Source organism: Paroedura picta, chromosome 3, assembly GCF_049243985.1.
Source record: "Paroedura picta isolate Pp20150507F chromosome 3, Ppicta_v3.0, whole genome shotgun sequence".
NCBI classification, from domain to species: Eukaryota; Metazoa; Chordata; class Lepidosauria; order Squamata; family Gekkonidae; genus Paroedura; species Paroedura picta.
This window is the reverse complement of record NC_135371.1, coordinates 104190446-104212941: the sequence shown is the minus strand read 5'-3', so window position 1 is coordinate 104212941 and position 22496 is coordinate 104190446. Positions and strand designations below refer to the sequence as shown.

Genomic DNA, 22496 nt, shown 5'->3' with positions numbered 1-22496 from the left:
CAAGGCTCGGTGCTCAGCCCGGTACTTTTTAACATATTTATTAATGATCTAGATGAGGGGGTGGAGGGACTACTCATCAAGTTTGCAGATGACACCAAATTGGGAGGACTGGCAAATACTCCGGAAGATAGAGACAGAGTTCAACGAGATCTGAACACAATAGAAAAATGGGCAAATGAGAACAAGATGCAATTTAATAAAGATAAATGTAAAGTTCTGCATCTGGGTCAAAAAAATGAAAAGCATGCCTACTGGATGGGGGATACGCTTCTAGGTAACACTGTGTGTGAACGAGACCTTGGGGTACTTGTGGATTGTAAACGAAACATGAGCAGGCAGTGTGATGCAGCGGTAAAAAAGGCGAATGCCATTTTGGGCTGTATCAACAGGGGCATCACATCAAAATCACAAGATGTCATAGTCCCATTGTATACGGCACTGGTCAGACCACACCTGGAGTACTGTGTGCAGTTCTGGAGGCCTCACTTCAAGAAGGATGTAGATAAAATTGAAAGGGTACAGAGGAGAGCAACGAAGATGATCTGGGGCCAAGGGACCAAGCCCTATGAAGATAGGTTGAGGGACTTGGGAATGTTCAGCCTGGAGAAAAGGAGGTTGAGAGGGGACATGATAGCCCTCTTTAAGTATTTGAAAGGTTGTAACTTGGAGGAGGGCAGGATGCTGTTTCTGTTGGCTGCAGAGGAGAGGACACGCAGTAATGGGTTTAAACTTCAAGTACAATGATATAGGCTAGATATCAGGAAAAAGTTTTTCACAGTCAGAGTAGTTCAGCAGTGGAATAGGCTGCCTAAGGAGGTCGTGAGCTCCCCCTCACTGGCAGTCTTCAAGCAAAGGTTGGATACACACTTTTCTTGGATGCTTTAGGATGCTTAGGGCTGATCCTGCGTTGAGCAGGGGGTTGGACGAGATGGCCTGTATGGCCCCTTCCAACTCTATGATTCTAAATCTCTGTGCAGCCCTCCTTCCTCTCCCATTGCTATTGGGTGTCTCTTTCTTTCTCTCTCTCTTTGGTTTACACAGCTGAAAAATAAGGGGGGTAGTATAGAGGACAGATAAGAGCACATAAAGAGCTTTCACTAGTGTATGGAGAATGAGGGAAAGGGAAAAGAGGGAGAAGCTTGGCAATGGATGCATGATGGGCAAATCTCTTTCTCTATTCCCCATTTGCCCAGCAACTTTTGAGCTGTGAAGGGTTATGGGGCAGACAGAAGAGGAAATTAAAGCTAGCATTTACCAGCCACGGTTGATTTGCAACATTAGACCATGTCCTGTGGAAAGATGAACTAGTTATTATATATGTAAAGGTAAAGCTATCCCCTGTGCAAGCACTGAGTCATGTCTGACCCTTGGGGTGACACCCTCTAGCGTTTTCATGGCAGACTCAATATGGGGTGGTTTGCCAGTGCCTTCCCCAGTCATGACCGTTTACCCCCCAGCAAGCTGGGTACTCATTTTACCGACCTCGGAAGGATGGAAGGCTGAGTCAACCTTGAGCCGGGTGCTGGGATTGAACTCCCAGCCTCATGGGCAGAACTTTCAGACTGCATGTCTGCTGCCTTACCACTCTGCACCACAAGAGGCTCTTATTATATATGTACTAGACCAGGGGTCATCAACCCCCGGTCTGCGGCCCGGTGGCGGGCTGCAAAGGCCACGGTATCGGGCCGCCGCCAGCCACGCCTGTCTTCCCCCGCCGGCAGCAAGAAGGAAGGGAAGAGGCAGGCGCACACGCCGGCATGGCGGTGACGCAAATGCGCATGCGCGCTGTTGCCGCGCATGCGCATTAGCGCCCCTAGTGGCGAAAACACGCATGTGCGGCAATTGCACGTGCGCGTTTTCGCAGCACCTGGGCCGTCGGCTCTCCCCTCACTCCGGAGGCGGTCCCTGACCTGAGAAAGGTTGGGGACCGCTATACTAGGCCACTATAATATGTTCTGTGTGGGGCTGGTCTTAGCAACCATTTAAAAGATTTAAAATGGGGCAGCACAGATATGGACTGGCACAGATCACTGAGATCAAACCATTCCAATATTAAGAGACATTTAATAGTGGTTAGTTTCTGGTATGCTGTCATTGTATTAGTTTGATTCTGGTTCAGATAGCAAGATGGAGCAAAAATGGAATGGAAGGTTTGCTATTCTTTTCCATCTATTTCAAGCTTCTGAAGGGACAAGAGAACATTATTACAGATATGAATCAGATATAGTGTTGGGTCCAAGAATACCCTCTTTGGGTATACATTTTTCAGAGTGAATGGCATAATTTCCATAACATTGCAGTCTACTTGCCAGATGGTCTAGTCTCTTTCTAAAAGACCTTGATCTTAGCTTAAATTTTTGGGTTACTTGCAGTCATTACTACAAAGCTGATGGTCTAACAATTAAACTAGATATTACATAGTTCTTCATTGTTAGATGATGATTATTAAATACTCCAAAGTCAAGAACCTTTCTTTGTGTTTAATGTTGACCTCTAGTTGGAACAAACAAATTATTCTGTTACCTGCAAGATTTATTGAGCCATGCAGGGTTTCCTTCTTGTTTCCATACTTTCTCCTATGTGTATTTCCACTTTGTTATCTTGATTCTCAGGTAATCTAGATAGGCATCATGTTCAAATTGAATAAAAAAGCTAAAAGAAGTCCAGGGGAATCAACACAATCTGTCACACATCCATCCATCCATCAGTGTTACCAGGAGTTTGCCCAAGACTGTTGTAGGACAAAAGCCAGATTAACCTTGGTCTAAATCAGTGGTCCCCAACCTGCGGGCCGCAGCCCGGTGCCGGGCCGCAAAAGCTTTGGTGCCGGGCCGCGGCTTCTTCTTCCCTCCCCCGCCCGAAGCGAGAAGCTCGCCAGGCCGCGAGCAAATCAGCCGTCGAAGCGGCCGATTAGCTTGCGGCCCGGCAAGCTTCTTGTTTCGGGAGGGGGGGGGGGAAGAGAAGCTTGCCAAGCTGCAAGCTAATCGGCCGCTTTGGCTGCCGATTTGCTGGCGGCCCGGAGGGGCCGGGAGGTGAAGCCGCGGTTGCTGGCATGGCGGCGGCGCAAACGCGCATGCGTGGACTGCTGCGCATGTGCGTTTGCATCCCTGCCCGTTGCAAACGCACGTGCGTGGCAGTCCGCACACGCGCGTTTGTGCTGGGGCTGCCGCGCGTGCACGGGCCCCCGGGCCCCCGGGCCACCCTCTCCCCCCACTCCAGAGCAACGGTCTGTGGCAGCCGAAAGGTTGCGGACCGCTGGTCTAAATAATCTACATCATTCAGGAATGCCTGGAGATGAATTTATGATATCTGCTTAACCAGAATGCTCAAACTGCCAGTTATAAACTACTTTCTGGTTTCTTTTGTAAGAGATTTGATTTGATGGTGGTTATTGGCAAAGCATGCAAATAGACAGAAGTGCATAGGAGGAAGAGTTGGCTTTTGTGCCTCTCTTTGTCTTTAAGACTAATTTGGGCATTCAAGCAAGGAGGAGGAAAAGAGAGAGGTGACAGAATCTTTTTTTTGAGGGTGGGTGTGTGCAATCCCTCTTACTTTCCCTCTTCTTGACATGTCTCCTTCCTGGGGGCTTGGATGACACCTCTCAAGGAGATAAATTGAGTTTGCAGGTTCCCAGCTGCTAATCTGTGTTACAGAAAAATAGGGACTGTCTGTGCTCCACCTTCTTCAAACAATCTAATCTGATAGTTTGCTTTTTCTGCAGCTCTCTCATTTACCAGCATCAGGATATGGCTTCTGCTTTCTGTTTCACATATGTTGCTTTCTGAGAAGCCCTCCCTGGTAATATTATACATTGTGGTTTCTGATGTCTGAAAAATGTTTCCATGTATCCTGCCCATCCAGCTGCCTTTAGCATTCTTCACAAACCTCTAACACGTTTCAGATTTGAGGGCTTTTGATAGAAATCAAGGCTATGTTCAGTTCAACACACAGAGTATTTTTCTATTGGAGCAAATGGGTCTGTGCAGCTGAGGTTTAGATGTGTGTCTTCTCTTTCTCTCTCTCTCTCCCCCCCCCCACCATCTTAAATATAATTTTGCTTTAGAGATGGGCCTGTCTCTCTTAGCCACAAGAGTAGACTATACATTTAAGAAATAAATACTCTTAGAGGCAAGGGCAAATGCGTCTTTTCTTGTCTACCTGTGTGGGATCTTTTATATTGTATACTGGGGGTGGGAGTTCAGGATCGGGGCCTGTCTAAAATGCTATCTGAAGTTGGTGAGATTGAAAATGTCCATTTCTTGCAGATAATTTCGAGAGTAGTCAGTAGATCCATGTCAGCCTCATGTGATTAGTTTGGAAATATGGGCCAAATATTTTTCCTTAGAACTGTGCAAGATGCATCTGGCATGTGGCAAGAATGGACTCTTTAGGATGGGTCAGGAAGTTGTCTCTCTGAATCATGAGAATTGGTCGCATAAATTACGCAAATGGCTTGAATCATCACATCTCTGCTTCTTCAGTTGTGGGCTTTGCTGTCTGCCCCCATTGTTTTTCTTTAAAGAGTCTGATATCCTGGGAAAGTAAAACATGCAATGCTTACTTGGGACAGTAAATAATCAAATGTCTTTCCTAGCCCAGAGCTGTTGAGAGACCCAAACTCCAAAGATGAGAGCTCTGTTGAAAACATGGAGAAAGAGGAAAGACTGTATCGTACAGGGTTATACAGCCCCCTGAATCTCAAGCCAAAACATTTAAAGTAAATATTTACTTTAAAAGAAATTTAAAAAGCAAAATAAACCTGGCATCTATCAGTTTTTGTGGCACATAAACTAATCACAGAAATAATACAGTGTGTCAAGATAATGCCTTTAAATAACAAGGGACTATATTCTTATATTTGGGACTTGCGCTTTTATTCTCTTAAAAGAGAGAAGTGGATGAATAGTTGCCGTAGTTTACTTGAATCCCCTACATTGCTAATTTCCCTCCCTCCCAAGCGCTGCTTATGAATAAGCAGGGGTCATGGAAATAGATGGTTAGTCTTTCCAAATGGTGAGCTACTATAGTAACTGTCAAAATCCCCTGCCTCTTCTGGAAGTTACACAATAGTAGACTGACAGTCCCATCTTCCCCAAGCCTACCAGCACTTAGTGCAGGAAATTGTGATTTGGTAGGATATGGAGCAGCAGCAGTAGAAGAGTTGGTTCTTATATGCTGCTTTTCTCTACCCAAAGGAGTCTCAAAGCGGCTTACGTTCACCTTCCCTTTCTTCTCGCCAAAACAGACACCCTGTGAGGTAGGTGAGGCTGAGAGAGCTCTAATATTACTGCTTGGTCAGAACAGCTTTATCATGGCCGTGATAAGCCCAAGGTCACCCAGCTGGTTGCAAGTGGGGGAGTGCGGAATCAAACCCAGCTCACCAGATTAGAAGTCCCCACTCCTAAATAGGTAGGGAAAGTGTCTAAGCAGATGTCATAAATTCCGGATCAGTTGAATTCCGGATCAGACTAAAGGTTCTGGTTATTACCTTCAAGGCCATACGCGGTCAGGGCCCAGTGTACCTGAGGGACCGCCTCCACGCCTATGCCCCCAAAAGAGCTCTGCGCTCTACTACCACCAACCAGCTAAGGATCCCTGGCCCTAAAGAATTCCGTCTGGCCTCGACCAGGGCCAGAACATTCTCTGTTCTGGCCCCTACCTGGTGGAACGAGCTCCCAGAGGAGATCAGGGCCCTGAGGGAGCTTAAACAGTTCCGCAGGGCCTGCAAAAAGGAGCTCCTCCACCAGGCATTTGGCTGAGACCAGACGTAATCAACAGCAACCAAAAGGCCCCTGCTCCCCCCCACCCCCCCTCAGAATTCAATCAATAAGCCACCCCCCTCAGAATTCCATCAATAAGCCCTGGACTTGTTTGTAGTACTATATTGTTATACCGTTATATTGTGCTGTTATTTGGTTACAATTATTAGTTATCAGTTATACATGTTACAGACTGTTTTATGTATTGTTCTCTGTTATGATGTAAACCGCCCTGAGCCTCCGGGGAGGGCGGTATATAAGTATGATAAATAAAATAAAATAAATAAATAAATAAGCATATGCAGCCAAGTGTCATTTGACCCTTTCTGTTGAAAAATCACTAGAACTGTTCCACTAATCTACTCCAATCAGATGTCAATCAAATACTCTTGGTATTCAGTCATTGTGTATGTGGTTTTCACTGCAATCCAAAGCAGAGTTACAGCCTTCAAAGCCCATTGACTTTGATGGATTGAGAAGGATGTAACTCTGTTTAGTATTGGACTATTGCTTTAATGCAAGATTCCAAATTGTCTGCAGCACTAAGGGGGAGGTCAAGTAACCAGAAGGAAAGTAGGTGGCCATTACATTTGTAAAACTTTAAGAGAATTTTTATTGAAGCTTGTATTTTTTTTAGTAGAATCTCTGTGCTTTTGTTAAGAATTTGTATCACATACACAAGTCACTTGTGGAGATGGATGGGTGGAGATGGATGGGGCAAGCAACTATTATCTTTTAACTAGATCCCAAGCCTGTCCCTAAGGATGGGCTTTGAAGGCCCCCCCCCTGCACCAAGCACAGCCCAGGGAGGGCGCAGGAGTGCTTGGGGGGGGGGGCGCGGGGAAGCGTTCCCCGGCTCCCTCCTTTTTTTCCCCCCTGTGGATCTGCCCCGCTCCCCAGGCCCTGCGGAGCACAACCCGAATCCGCAGGGGCCCGAATCCGCAGGGGCTGGGGAGCTTTCCCCGGCCCCCTCCCTCCCCACCCCGCAGATTCAGGCCTCTCCGCAGGCTCCGTGGAGCGCAGCTGCCGCCCCTCTCTGCGGGGCCTGGGTAGCGTTCTCCGGCCCTCCCTCACCCCCCCCCCCCCCCGCGGATATACTGTCCTCCCCTCAGACTGGCTCCACTCCGCTTGTTCATCAGTGGGGGGGAGTGGGAGCCTCCCGACAGTTTGGAAGTGGAGGCAGTCGTTGGAAGGGCCAATCAGATGGCACGAAACGCATCCCAATTGGCCCCTCTGTTGTCAGTCCGGGGCCAAGGGTGTATCGAAAGGCATGCGCTGTGCGCCTTCCAATTGGCCCCTTGGGGTTCTGTATCCCGGACACTGCGCCCCCCTTAACCAATTATTTATACTGCTCCCCGAGTGGTGTACAGATTATTTCTTTGCACAACTGGGAAAGTGTCTTCCATTAATTACTAACCTTGACATTTGTATTCCTCCAATGTTTTTGTGAACTACAACTGAACCCAAAGGACTGATTAGCTTTTTTAGCAAAGAATTATCGTACTGGATAATTTGGATGTTATGACACAGTTTGCTAAGTCGCTACTTATTTACTGTTTCCATATATCAGTACTCTTATGATCTTTGTTCTGTCGTCTGAATAAAAATCCATGCTATCGAAAGCTCACACCTTGAAAATATCATTGTTGGCCTTAAAGGTTCTATTGGACTCAAATTTTGTTGTGCTACTTCAGACCAATGAGGCAAACAACTTGAATCTATCCTGGCCAGGGGGTGGAGCGTGTATCCGAGCTCAAATCTAGCCCAATCCGGGCTGGCTCTGACAGCTGCCGCCCTTGTGGCCAGCCACTCACTGCTCTGCCCACAGATGCACCTGCATGCTGCGGCCATCATGTCTGCCATGTTCCACCATTCCACCCAGGCGGCTGGCTGCTGGCTCTCAGCACGTGGCGCCCCAGGAATTGAGGCAGGATGGCGAGGGTGAAATTGCCCACATAGGGCCAGGGTTTCAGACCGTGTGGGAGCCCCCACGGTGTCTGGAGGCCCAGCAGCCTCCCACAGCGCCAGCAGCTGTTCTGCTGTGCCCAGCAGGGCTGAGCTAACCAGGTCCTGCAGAAGAGCATGCGGTGGGTCATGGTGTCCGTCCAGCTCTGGGTGAGGCGGCAATTGAAGCACACCCCGGGTACCCCATGGCACCCGCTACACCCTTCGTTCCCTGGCCCTCAGGTTGGTTGGCTGCCGGCAGGAACAGCGGTGCGGCGGGGACGCTGCCCTCATGTGGTCACAGGGCTTCCCTATGTGGCTCCAGCCTGTTTTCCCAAATGTGCAGAGCAGAAGACCCAGGCCAGCCCCAGTGGCCCCATCTTTGGACAGCCAGGCTTCACTCGTAGTCGGCAACCTTCACCTCCCGGGGAAGTTTCAGGAACTAGCATAGCGCCCCCGCTAGGCCTCGGCCTGTTCTCGGGTGGGTGTGCACACGGGTTGGGGGACTCCTGAAGGTTTGGGCGTGGAGCCTGGAGGGGGAGGGGCTTTGGCAGGGGATCACGGACGTGGGCTGCCCTCACCAGGGGGAGCTGGTCTCTGTCCTCTGGAGATCCATGGTAATGGCGGGAGGTCCTGATTGGCCCCTCCAAGTGTCAGTCTGGGGGCAAGGGGCCAGTTGGGAGCCGCACAGCACATGGCTCCCGATTGGCCCCTTGGCCTGTCCCAGACGTGAGCGGGTCAACAGGGTGAGCGGACTGACCGGTTGAGGCTTTGGAGTGGGGAAAGGAGCTGGGCCATCGCATCAGAGACATGGCAGCCCAGTTCCTTTCCCCTCGCCAAAGCCGGGATCCTCGGGCGGGAGGGGGCAGGGGAGAGGGCTTTGCGACAAGGAGGGGAGGGGGGTGGAAGGGGGGGTGGGCCTTCCATTTTGTCACTGGCTGGAAAGAGACAATGGGCATGGCTTGTGTGGGCTCCAGCATTGCACTGGTGCCTTTACTTCGCTGGTGTACAAAGTTACTGCTTGGGTGGCTTGAGGTGATGACCTGCCCTGCCATCTGGGGAGCAAAGGTGAAATTGACATTGGGGGTTTGCTGGCCCTTTGCTAGTGGAATGCACTAGCTTTCTTGGGGATATGGAATGCTCAGTGGGCTTGTTGGTGAGGCATTAATCTTCCCTGCTCAAATCTGTCTGTATTCAGAACATCTTTTGATTTGTTCTGTAGGAGATTACCATTTCACCTTTTGTCACTGAACCCGGGTTTCCTGAAGGAATTTCATTTTTTCCACCAGATGGCTGAGAATACCCTTGGTCTCTGTTCTTTGCATTTGATCTGACCTGTCCCTTGCTTACAGGACAGTGTGGTACATTTAATTCGATATTGCCATTGGGGCTTGCTCCATCATTTGTGTCACAAGCTCCGTTTGTAGCTCTAGCTATCATGAATACCTGTCAGTTCCAGGCAGCTACATTTTCATTCTGGAAACGGATTATGCACATATATATTTAAAAGTGAACCATGAAGGCCAAAGCTGTAGAGAATCTGGATGCAATTTGAGAGGTGATTTTAAAAATTCAAATTTCTCTCAAAGGAGTAATAGAGAAAAATGAGGAAGGAAATATGCTGAAATCTACAAAATCCCAGTCAAAGCTCTCTCTACCTGTATAGAGCACTCTTGCAATAAGGACAAAATTCCTGATTTAAAAGCCGTACTATATTGTAAAAGCATAAGAAGAGCTCAGCTAGATCACACCAGTGGAACTCTGTTTCACTCAGCCGCCAGTAAGTTGCTCTGGAGGGTTAACAGCCAGGCTAAGGACTCTTCCCGAGGTTGCTATATCCACAATCCTTTCCCCTGAAGCTTTACCCCTTGGGGTTCAGCAGGGAAACGGCTTGATGCCTGGAATGTGTATCATCTGACAACATTTCATTTGGGGGGGGGGGAAATCTTCTGATTGGCAAGTTTATCTTACCCTTACATTGGAGCAAAAAGAATATCCAAAGTAATATGTAGAAATCTTCTTGAGGAATACTTATGTAAAACTGGACTTCCTTCGTTTGATTATATTTGGGGAAAGACTGGTTTTCTTTCTTTCTTTCTTTCTTTCTTTCTTTCTTTCTTTCTTTCTTTCTTTCTTTCTTTCTTTCTTTCTTTCTTTCTTTCTTTCTTTCTTTCTTTCTTTCTTTCTTTCTTTCTTTCTTTCTTTCTTTCTTTCACTTATATACCGCCCTCCCCGGAGGCTCAGGGCGGTTTGCAATGCTTTGCAATGCTGGTACTGCTGAATGTGCTGTGACTGATGTCTGCTAGCAGCTATCTGTGGCGTAAGTCCCCTAACCCTCTCTCCTTAGCTAGGGATCTGAGAGACTTGAAGCTTTTGTTGAGCAGATTTAATTGGCTCAGTGGCAAAGCATATGTTTCGTATGCACAAGGGCCTAGTTTCAGTTGCCAGCATCTCCAGTTTAAACATTTATATACCGCCCTACTCTAAGGCTTAGGGTGATTCACATGAACAAAAACAAGAAAAATACCTCCAACAGTGACTATATTAAATAAAATGTAATAATAATATAACAATAAACAGAGAAAATAACATTCTAACAGAGTAAACAATCTAACAGACCCATGGTTGGTCAGTTTAGTCGCATGGCTTCAAGGGAGGGGAGGTTCAGAGGCCCAGTTGACGTTTAGTTTCAGTTGACCTCAACTGAATGCAGTGCCGACCTGCCTTGATCCAACTGGCGACGGAGGTCATCCATTAGGGTGACTAGCTCTGTTTCTACCACATGGCCAGGTCCAAAATCTGACTGGGATGGGTCTAGGACTGAAGCTTCTTCCAGGAATCCTGTTATTTGGTCTGCAACTGCTCTTTCAACCATTTTTGCCAGGACCGCTAAGTGCAAAATAGGCTGGTAGTTGTTGGGCTCTCGGGGGTCTAGAGCTTTTTTCCCCCAGCAATGGGGGAACTACTACCTCTTTTAGCCCCTCCGGAAATTCTCCTGTTTCAAGGGAGAGGTTGATAATCTCCTGGAGGGCCCCCCCTATTCTTATATTTGGTATAACCATGATGGGCAATGTTCTAGTGGGCATGTGGTTGGTCTCATTGTTACAAGCATCCAGTCCACTTAAGTCAGTGTGAGTCATCTGAAAGTATTCAGTATTCTCTCTAAAGATGGCCAAGGTGCATCTAGTTCACCTTCTGTGTCTAAGGATAGAAGGATGTCATAATGGAGTGTTGAGATTTTGTCTGCAAAATTACTCACAAATGCCTCAAAGCTAATATCTATTTGGAAAAATTCTTGTAAATCTGCTTCACATTTCTGCAATCTCTGTTATCTTCAAGAATGTAATCATTCATCCTCCATCTTCTTAACCCTATTCTTTGATAGTTTAATTCTAATTCCAACGGGTTGTTTTTTGTGAATTTCTTATATGTCCATATTTACCACTATCAAAAGTAATGAATTAGAGAGCCAACACTGATCAATCCTTTAATAAGAGGCGTGTTGTTGCAAATAAAAACTGTACTTCCATTTTTGTGGGTTTAGTTCTCTCCAGACATGGACCAGTGATTTTTGATAACTTGGTGCCTTGTTTTTTTATATGACTTATCAAAAGATGGGTTTGGAACAGCGTTCAATTCTCCGATCAAAATAAACTCAGCATCTAATATCTAATACTTATGTATAATTTTGCAAAAAACATCATAAAATTGATCTTTAATGTTATTAGGTGCATAAATATCTGTCAATAATAGATTCTTTCCATCTAAAGTGAAATTGTAACAGGTGATGAAGAGAGGACGGATCTGCTCAATTCCTACTTTTCCTCAGTGTTTTCTTGAGAGGGAAATTGTGCTAATTGTGGCCACCAATGGCTAAGGAAAAGATAATTTAGTTAATCTATTCTCTGTGCTGAATTTTGTGCCTTCTATACTACTGTGGGCTAGTACTATTGAATATCCTGTGGGCTGCGGACCACATGTGGTCCTTCAACTAATTGGAGGTGGGCCCCGAAGGATGCCTTCTCCCCCCCCCCCCAGCCCTTTACTTCATCCCCTCCAGCCCTTTACAACACACTTCATTGTTGTGGCATGTCTGTATCTTATTTTGAAGGGATGTTTAAACATCACCATAGCGATCAGAGAGTGCTAGGGCAGTAGTTGAGAGTAGAGGAGTAAACTACCTCCCCCACCGGGCCTCAGTAAAAGGCGTTGAGTGGTCCCCAGTGAGTGGTCCCCGGCGTTGAGTGGTCCCCGGTGATAAAAAGGTTGGGGACCACTGATTTAGACCACTTCCTTTATATCTAATCTTTGTAAACTAACAGGAGCCAAATGAGCCTTTTGTTGTTATTTAAGGTAAAACACACAGGATCTTTTTGCTGTATCTCAGCCTGTTGAGGGAAGAATGTACTTGCCTTAGGGGAAGAGAGAGGAGAAATTATGAAACTGCTGGAATTGTTTCCTTTTTCTCTCTGTGTGGCAATAGGAGGTCTTTTGTATACATTCTTTGCTTTAGTGGTTTGGTTTAATCATGGTTCCTGACTGCCTGGAGAAGCATGAGAGAGCCTGGATGTGAGGGCAATCTGACATCTGTCACCCCACCAGGGTTGATTCAACTGACATGGCTGGCTAGGCACGTGTCCCCTACCTCCCTCACCATTCCTGTCTGCCTGGAGACATGATGAACTTCTACTAATTAGGAATTTTGATATAATCAGCTTTTTATTACCAGGTAAACTTCCTGTTTGGATAGCAAAAGTATGGGAGGATCAGTACTTGTTTCTTTGGGCATTGGGTTTCTGTAATCACTTAATCTTTTTATTCTAGTCTATCTGTGCCCTATAATTATATGCTAATAACATCTGCTGGGCTAAATATTACCATTCTCCAAGAGGATTGTTTATCTGTGGCATCTGTGGCATCAGCAGTTCTTGGCACAAGTGCAAGGATGTAAAAGCAATATTATTCTCTCTACAGCTTGATTCTGTTTTTTGTTGGCATTCATCTGTTTCCTAAGTTTATGGTGTGCAGTAGTAGCCATCCTGGCTTCCTTAACTCAAAAGGTTTTAGTCTCCCGGCCATCAGATATATCCCTTGCAAATTTACTTTGCAGAGGCAACTGGGGTTTACTGAGCCAAAGCCCTGCTCTCCCATGCAGCCAACTGGCCAATCCTGTTGCAAGAAGAACTTCAAATTTCATGTACCTGCTTTGCCCCTGGCAAATGAGGAAGGGGTAAATGAGGAAGGGGTATGCATGTCTGGTTATGTACCTCAAGATGCTGAGTTTGGTGCTTATTTTTTTTTAAATCTAGTTCACAACTGGAGAAGGTATGGAAATTGTCTGGGACATAGAAACACTAATGGCTATTTTAGTTTCACAAATACACTTAATTCTTAATAGCACTGAGATGGTATTGCCCAAAGAACCAATGTGTGCTTTTTGTTGTTTGAATAGGTAAAATCCTGTTTCGTCGAAGTCACATCCGTGATGTTGCTATCAAGCGCCTTATTCCAATTGATGAGTACTGTAAGGTAAGTAATATTTTTCTACTACTTTTGAGTTGGTCATTAAGGAACATAGTTGTTGTATTGAGCATTGAAATGGCCTATTATGCATGGCCGCTGAAACGGCAGCATGGAGAACGCGGAGGAGGAAGAAGCGAAGCAAACCGCTTACGCACGGGACGGAACACAACGGCGGCAAAAACCCAGAGTATTCGATTATGCACGCGGCTACTCTGGAGCCGCACCCTGGTCCCGGGAAGCTCCACTTTCTTCTGCATCTCGCTAACGCAGCTTTTTCGGCGGCATATGTTGACTCTGCGCCCGGTTGCCGCCTGCAGCATGCATAATTGGTGATTTTAGCCGCCGCCATTCCACCCCGAATGTGGACCTTCCACTCTGTGCATAATGGGCCTAAGAGACATTCCTTGTTGTTTATTTGATTTTTTGTTTGTTAATTTATTTGAGGGAAATCATATCCTTCCTTTTGACAATACAGTCCCCAGGAAGCTATTAAATTGTTGTTGAGTAAACAAGTAAAACCATCAGTGCAAAACTGAAGTATCAGAATCTCCAAATGTTGTTTGCTGGTAGGCAGGGTTCTTTCATCATCTGAATCACAATCAAACCTACATAACCCAAAGAAATAAGGAAAGGATAGGAACTTTATGGACAGATAATTGCATAGAGAAGGCTACACAAAACCTTTCTGCCCATTTGATTCCAATCTTATAATGTTGTTATATAATGATGGGGGAGTGGTATTAGTGGCCTAATGTAATCAACATTATGCTTTAAAAGATTAGTGGATTGTCCAGGGGGCAACCTGAAGGGGTGGGTGAGGGTGAACCTACAACACTGACAACACAAAAGGGCGGCAAGAAACAAAATTCAGAATTGAGAATTCCTCACTGAAGTTCAGATCTGAAGGGGGGGAAATCTTGGGAAAACTGAATTTGGAAAACCCAGGGAAACCAGGGACTAAATTCAGATCTACTCCCAGGGAGGCAAAAAGTTGTGCAGAAAATTTTACCGACTTCAATTATGTAAGAATGCTGATGCAAAGGTGTTCCGCTTGTGTGGAAATGGATAGGTAGCTTTGAGGCTCTCTGTTGTTGGACAGAATTGCGGTTTCACATGAGCATATATCTGTTTTTGTGATTAAAAAAAAAGAAATTACTATCTTAATCATTTTAGTCATGTGAACACATGTCAGGATGAGAAGATGTCTGCTTTGTTATTGTTCCAAGTTTCCAAGTTTTTCTTAACTGTGTTATTTTCTGAAAGGAGAGCATAAAAATGTCTTTGCATGAGCAAGCCATAGACATGATATGGGTACTACCAAACAGAACAGTTTTCTACCACTGGTTTCTCTCTTGTGTAGAACATGTAGAAATTGTACTCCAACTATTAAAAAAATAGAAAAGGATGGAGATTTCTGTGGTTTGTGGATGTATAGTAAATGCTGAGTGTTACAGGAATTAATTGTAACCACATCCTCTGAAAAAGCTGTATAAACAACAGTCGTTTCTTGTTTGCTTTTTCGGGAAAGAAGAGAAAGCTTCATTTCCCAAGAGAGTCCTAGAACCTCTGTTTCAGGGCTGCTTGAAGGCCAGAGGGAAACAGATATATTGCAAAGCTTGTAGAGAACAGTCTTATGACATATTAGAGGCCTTCCTTGAATGGAGCTATTCAGTCCTACTGTTCTTCTGCCCTTCCTTCCTCACAAGATTGTTTATCTGTCTAAGATTTCTTTAGAGATCTAAAATCACAAAAAGCCTGGAGAAACTAAGTTTCAAACTTCAACACTGTTGTGTGATGAGTGTCCTGGGGATAATTGAATATGTTGTTCTATTATCACTTCTCTCAAGACAGCATAAATTGTTCTCCATCCAGTTTTATTCTCACAAGAAATCTGTGAGGTAGGCTAGATGAGGAGAATTTATTGGTCCCAGGGTAGAATCCAAACTTCCCTAGTTTTAGATAGGCACAAGCCCCTGTGCAGTCTCTCTGTTTTGGCTCCTACAAATTTGGGAGAGTTGCATCATGTTTCTAAAAAATCATGTTAACAGCAGATTGCCATGTTGCTGTGCAAGCTTAAACGTTAACCACTTAAACATATTTTGCTTCCACAATAGCAGTTTTGTTTGGAAACTTCATTAGTACATGAGGCTTTTTTGGGAGAAAATCCAAATGACATCACTGCTTAAACATTGATGTCCAACATCTCCCATGTTGTTCTGTCTCTTTTCAGGTCTGGTTTGATTAAATAGTTCTGTCTCTGAGCAGAATTGCAGTGCAGCCTTGTCCTGTGTGGACTGTAAAGCACTAGTAGTGTACCTGCAGCAGTCAAGTTAGTGGTGGATTACACGCGCTCCAGATCTTCGAGTAAGTTCCAAGAACTAATGCTTACCTGTTCTGGTTCCCTCTGAAAAAGAGAAGACTGGAAACACATATGGCTTTATTTACAAATATACAGGCAGAGCATAGGTGGAGGCAAAGAGGAATTCCTATATAAGGCAACAGGTCCACCACCACTCATCACATCCACAAAGACCAAAGAAAGAAAGAAAGAGAGGTTGTACCCCCAAGGTGTTTCAGCCAGCTTCTCAGCAGTCAACTCTCCTCTGAGTCTCTTTCAGAGTTGGAACTGTGCTTTTGCTTCACACATAAAAACATCTACCAGCTAAGAAGACATCCACAGTCATTATCAGTGCAATCCTAAACAGAGTTGCATCCTATTAAGTCCTCTAATGTCAAGGGCTGGCCCAGCTTAGCCCTTTCCCCTAAAATCCTGGAACCTAAGCAGGATCGATCCTGATTAGTATTTGGATTAGAAACCACCAAGGATGTCCTGGGTCATGATGCAAAAGCAGGCAAAATGACAAACTGCCTCTGAACATGTCTTGCCTTGAACACACCTAGAGGGTCACCATAAGTTAGCTGCAGTTTGACAACACTTCCCACCACTGATATCACTGAGCTTAGAAGGAGGCACCTAACTGCAGTGATCAGAGGATAATCTGTAATGTGACTAGTAATGCTCCATTCTTCTGGGCTGCACAACCATTTTAAAAAGTCTTGCAACATGGTCCCTTCATCAGTTAACACAGACATACTCGGCATTTCAAAGAGAACATAAGATCAAGAACTGGTTTGCACTTGTTGTGCATGTGAGAGTAATGAGCTGGTAATTTATTTTGCATAAATATTTGTAAGAATTGACTTTTTGCTTCTCAGTTCTGTTGCTTATGACACCCAGCTCTATCTCCTCATGGACAGCTGCCCGGATTCTCCCCCAGAACAATTTGCCAGATGTTTGGAAGCAATGGCTGAATGGCTTGAGCAGAGTCATCTAAAACTCAACCCTTCAAAGACAGGGATCCTGTGGTTGGGAAGTAGGGGGGCAGGCCAGGAAGCGTGTTTACCATCCTAGCAGGAACACAACTTACAATGGAAAAATGCCTGGCAAGCTACCCTCTTGACCTGGTGGTATACTAAATAAATAAACAAACCAACAAATAAATAACCAACACTCATGGACTGAGCAGGCTCGTGGCAGTTAACATAGCATAAAAAAACCCCACATAAAAGCAATGCCCACAACAAACCAAACCCCATAGCTGTAAAATCATCATCTGCAGGATATCTGCTCCCCCAACCCCTCAAGCATAACCATCAACCCTGCAGGAAGTAGCTTCAGAGAGTATCTAGCTGTGGACATTGTTTTCCTTGATTTCAGTTAGGCTTTTGATAAGGTTCTGTATGTCTTCTAAGACTCTCAGATCCTTTTCACACATACTACTGCCAGGACAAGTCTCACCCATCCTATAGTGATGCATATGATTGGAACGTCAGATCCATGAATCAAGGCAAGCTGGACGTGATTAAACAAGAGATGACAAGACTGAACATCGACATTTTAGGAATCAGTAAACTAAAATGGACAGGAATGGGTGAATTTAATTCAGATGACCATCAGGTATACTACTGTGGACAAGAATCTCGCAGAAGAAATGGAGTAGCCTTCATAATCAAAAAGAGAATAGGAAGAGCAGTCTTGGGATACAATCCCCAAAATGACAGAATGATCTCAGTTTGAATCCAAGGCAAACCATTCAACATCACAGTAATCCAGGTCTATGCCCCAACCACTGCTGCTGAAAAGGATGAAGTTGACCAGTTCTATGAAGCCCTACAACACCTTCGAGAAGCAACGCCAAAAAATGATGTGCTTATCATCATGGGGGATTGGAATGCCAAAGTAGGAAACCAAAAGATAACCGGGATAACAGGCAAGTTTGGCCTTGGAGTACAAAATGAAGCAGGGCACAGGCTGGTAGAATTTTGTCAAGAGAATACAATGGTCATAGCAAACACTCCTTTCCAACAACCCAAGAGACGACTCTATAAATGGACATCACCAGGCGGTCAACACAGAAATCAGATTGACTATGTGCTCTGCAGCCAAAGATGGAGAAGTTCTATACAGTCAGTAAAAACAAGACCAGGAGCTGATTGTGGTTCAGATCATCAGCTTCTTGTTTCAAAATTTAGGCTTAAATTGAAGAAAGTAGGGAAAAGCACTAAGCCACTCAGGTATGAACTAAATCATATCCCCAACGAATATACAGTAGAGGTGACAAATAGATTTAAGGAATTAGATCTGATAGACAGGGTGCCTGAAGAACTATGGACGGAGGTTCGCAACATTGTACAAGAGGTAGCAACTAAAACCATCCCAAAGAGAAAAAGAAATGCAAGAAATCAAAATAGCTGTCTGAGGAAGCTTTACAAATAGCTAAGGAGAGAAGGGAAGTGAAAGGCAAGGGAGAAAGAGAAAGATATACCCAAATGAATACAGAATTCCAGAGAAAAGCTAGAAGAGATAAGAATGCCTTCTTAAATAAAAAGTGCAAACAAACAGAATAAAACAATAGAATGGGGAGGACCAGAGATCTTTTCAAGAAAATTGGAGATATAAAGAAAACGTTTCATGCAAATATGGGTATGATAAGGGACCAAAATGGTAGGGACCTCACAGAAGCAGAAGAGATTAAAAAAGGTGGCAAAAGTATACAGAAGAACTATACAAGAGCGAGCTTAACATGCCTGATAACCACAATGGGATAGTTACTGACCTGGAGCCAGACATCCTGGAATGTGAAGTCAAATGGGCCTTAGGAAGTCTGAGCAACAATAAAGCTAGTGGTGGTGACAGCATTCCAGTTGAACTATTCAAAATCTTAAAAGACGATGCAGTAAAAATGCTACATTCAATATGCCAGCAAATTTGGAAAACTCAGCAATGGCCACAGGATTGGAAAAGGTCAGTTTACATTCCAATCCCAAAGAAGGGCAATGCCAGAGAATGTTCAAACTACCACACCATTGCACTCATTTCTCATGCTAGCAAAGTTATGCTCAAAATTTTACAAGCTAGGCTCCAGCAATATGTGGACCGAGAATTTCCAGACGTACAGGCAGGATTTCTAAGAGGCAGAGGAACTAGAGATCAAATTGCCAACATACGCTGGATCATGGAGAAAGCTAGAGAGTTCCAGAAGAACATCTACTTCTGCTTCATTGACTATGCTAAAGCCTTTGATTGTGTGGAGCACAACAAACTGTGGAAAGTTCTTAAAGAGATGGGAATACCAGAGCATCTTATTTGTCTCTTGAGAAACTTATATGCAGGTCAAGAAGCAACAGTGAGAACTGAACATGGAATCACTGATTGGTTCAAAATTGAGAAAGGAATTCAGCAACGCTGTATACTGTTGCCTTGCCTATTTAACTTGTATGCGGAGCACATCATGAGAAAGGCGGGATTAGAGGAGTCACAAATTGGGATCAAGATTGCAGGGAGAAATATCAACAACCTCAGATATGCAGATGATACCACTCTAATGGCAGAAAGTGAAGAGGAACTAAAGAGCCTGTTGACGCGGGTGAAGGAGGAGAGTGCAAAAGTTCGCTTGAAACTCAACATCAAGCAAACAAAGATCATGGCATCCGGCCCTCTCAATTCCTGGCAAATAGATGGGGAAGAAATGGAGATAGTGACAGATTTTATTTTTCTGGGCTCCAAGATCACTGCAGATGGGGACTGCAGCAAAGAAATTAAAAGACGCTTGCTCCTGGGGAGGAAAACTATGGCAAATCTAGACAGCATCCTGAAAAGCAGAGACATCACCCCGCCAACAAAAGTGTGTTTAATCAAGGCTATGGTATTCCCAGTTGCAATGTATGGCTGCGAAAGTTGGACTATAAGGAAGGCTGAGCGTCAAAGAATTGAGGCTTTTGAACTCTGGTGCTGGAGAAGACTCTTGCAAGTCCCTTGGACTGCAAGGCGAACAAACCGGTCAGTCCTAGAGAAGATCAGCCCAGACTGCTCCTTAGAAGGCCAGATCCTGAAGTTGAAACTCAAATACTTTGGCCACCTCATGAGAAGGAAGGACTCCCTGGAGAAGAGCCTAATGCTGGGAGCGATTGAGGGCAAAAAAAGAAAGGGACGACAGAGAATGAGATGGCTGGATGGAGTAACTGAAGCAGTAGGTGCAAACTTAAATGCACTCCGGGGAATGGTAGAGGACAGGAAGGCCTGGAGGATCATTGTTCATGGAGTCGCAATGGGTCGGACACAACTTTGCACCTAACAACAACAACCTAAATTAAGAACTTTATATTTATCACTATTGAAAATAATTTTATTCTTTGTAGCCCAGTTTTCTAGCCTGTCAAGATGATCTTGTATTCTGATTCTGTCTTTTGGTGAGTTTGCTACCCCTCCGAGTTTAATGTCATCAACAAACTTAATAAATTCCTCCTCTATTTCTTCATCCAAATCATTTATAAATATGTTGAACAACATAGGGCCCAGGACAGATCACTAAGGCACTCCACTCATCACTCCTGTCCAAAAAGATGATGAACCATTTACAAGCACATTTTGGGTGCGATCTGTCAACCTTGATCCACCTAACAGTAATAGGATCCATACTGTGTTTTACCAACTTATCACTAAGAATATAATGTGGAACCTTATCAGAAGCATCACTGAAATCAAGGTAAGCTATGTCCACGGTATTGGCCTAATCTAGCATGTTAGTAACTTTCTAAAAAAAAAAAAAGATAAGGTTATTCTGACATGACTTGTTCTTGAGAAAGTCACATTGACTGGTTAGTATTTACCCAGATCCTCCTTTTCCCCCTGCTTCAAGATGGGGAAAACATTTGCCCACTTTCAATCTTCTGGGTACTTCACCTGTTCTCCAAGAATTGTCAAAAATAGTGGACAGAGACTCAGAAATTACATGTGCAAGTTCTTTTAGTACCCTTGGATGCCCAGAGGATTTGTTTTCATTTCAATTCCCATCCCCTACCTTGTGAAATGATTTTGCCACTTTTACCATCGCAAGAGAAGACAGAGAAGTAGGAATTGAGCAGTTTAGCCATCTCTTCATCACCTGTTACAATGTCACTTTCTTGTCTCTGCAATGGTCCTTCCATGTCCCTATTAGTTTATTATTTTGACTATAACTAAAGTCCCCTTTTTTGTTTTGTTTTTTGGCATTTCTTGCTAGTCTAAGCTGATGCTGAGTCTTAGCTTTTCTAACACTCTACCTACATGCATTGGTTATCTGTTCCATGTAATATTTCTGGTAAGGGCTTGGAGGAGGATCTGGTCTCATGGGTTAAGTGCCACTCAGCGCTTAACACCCACTAAGGGTGGCTGTTTTGCCCCTGAGTGCCTCCTCCTCCAACCGGCTTGCCTGTCTGTCCATCATCCAGCCAATCGTCTTCCGTCCCGCATCCCTGAACACCCTCTCCTCCTTCCACTGCCCTCTGAGGCTACAGATCCCTGTTGGCTGAGAGCTGCCCCCACTGGTGAGTTTCCTCCCTGCGGGCTTCCAGCCTACAGCCTTTCCAGGTCCTGGGGAGAAGGCTGACTTCTTCCACACACACAAACCCTGTCTAGCGCCTGTTGTATTCCTGAAAGCAACAGGCTTTGGCCCTAGTTTGTTTATATTCCTCCTTAGTTATACGTCCTCCTTCCATTTCCTAAATCAATCTTTTTGATTACTCAGTTATTTTGAAAGCTGTTTATGGAGCCACCCTGGTCTCTTTAGGTTCATCCCATTTTTCCTTCTCAAGGGAATTGTCTGCAATTGTGCCTTCGGTATTTCACTTTTTAGAAACTCCCGAAGTTCCTGGACTTCCATCTCCTTAAGTTTTTCTGACCACAGGATTCTACTCAACATAACTTTTAAGTTTGTTAAAATTTGTTCTTTTGTCCAAGCTTTATGTTTTTGTTATTCTTATTATTTGTTTTATTCATTGCTCATTTTGCCACTTTCACTGCCATCTCATAAGCATGCGATAAGATGTTCTTGCCACCTCATCATGAGTTTTCCGCCATACTCACTCTAGTCATCTCACTTCCCTCTTCCTTTCGCGGAGCTCCCTGGTTTACCAAGGATCCCGCTTGAGGTGTGGGTGGAGAGGACATCCAGAGGCAATCTCATCTATGGCTGCCATTAGGCAGGACTGCTCATCCTTCACCAGCACTGTCAACGAGTTACCAGGAGGCATGAGGTCCCACAAAGGATTCTGGAAACCAATTGGATCCAAAAGTCTCCGTGAGCAGGCAAAAATACTCCCCTCACCCTAATAGGGAATGAATGACATCCTGAGCCGAGCCCACAGGGCTTAGTGGTCTCAACATGGTATGGCCAATGTTGCATCCAGAACCACCTCTATCCCTGCACCAAATATCAAGTTAAGGGTGTGTCTGATCTGATGGGTGGGCCCAGCAAAAAACTGTGAGAGCCTCAGTGTCGCCATGGATGACACCAGGTCCAATTCAAGTCCTGATGACGGCACATCCGCATGGATGTTTAAGTCCCCCAGGACTATCACCCTGGGAAATTGCAACACCCAAGCAGCCACCATCTCCAGCAGGTTCTACAGGGCATCTGGCGAGACATAGGGCAGGTGGTACACTAGTCAGATTGCCAGGCCTTCAACTGAATCTCAACCAATGCCGACACACTTCGCTTATTGATCACCGACACCAGGAGGGCCCTGTAAGAGAAAGCCTCCCGCAGCATGATTGCCACCCCACCCACCGTACCATGGATCTGAGATTTATGCAGGACAAAGTACCCAGGTGGGACTAGTTCTTTCAGGGCCACTGTTTCGCCTCCCACACCCAGGTCTCAGTCAAGCAAGCAAGGTCTGCCCCTGACTCCACAAAGAAGTGCTGCAGTGCTGAGGTTTTATTATTGATTG

At 45.0% G+C, this 22496-nt stretch overlaps 1 protein-coding gene across 3 annotated transcripts in view; it reads left to right on the top strand.

The window, feature by feature from the left end:
- Positions 1 to 22496, top strand: part of SH3PXD2B (SH3 and PX domains 2B) — a 182759-nt gene that overhangs the window by 89064 nt on the left and 71199 nt on the right. For all 3 annotated transcript variants that reach the window (XM_077327052.1, XM_077327050.1, XM_077327053.1), the window contains one exon: positions 13156 to 13232. In XM_077327052.1, the coding sequence (XP_077183167.1) occupies positions 13156 to 13232 (77 nt within the window). The remainder of the gene's footprint in view (positions 1 to 13155; positions 13233 to 22496) is intronic.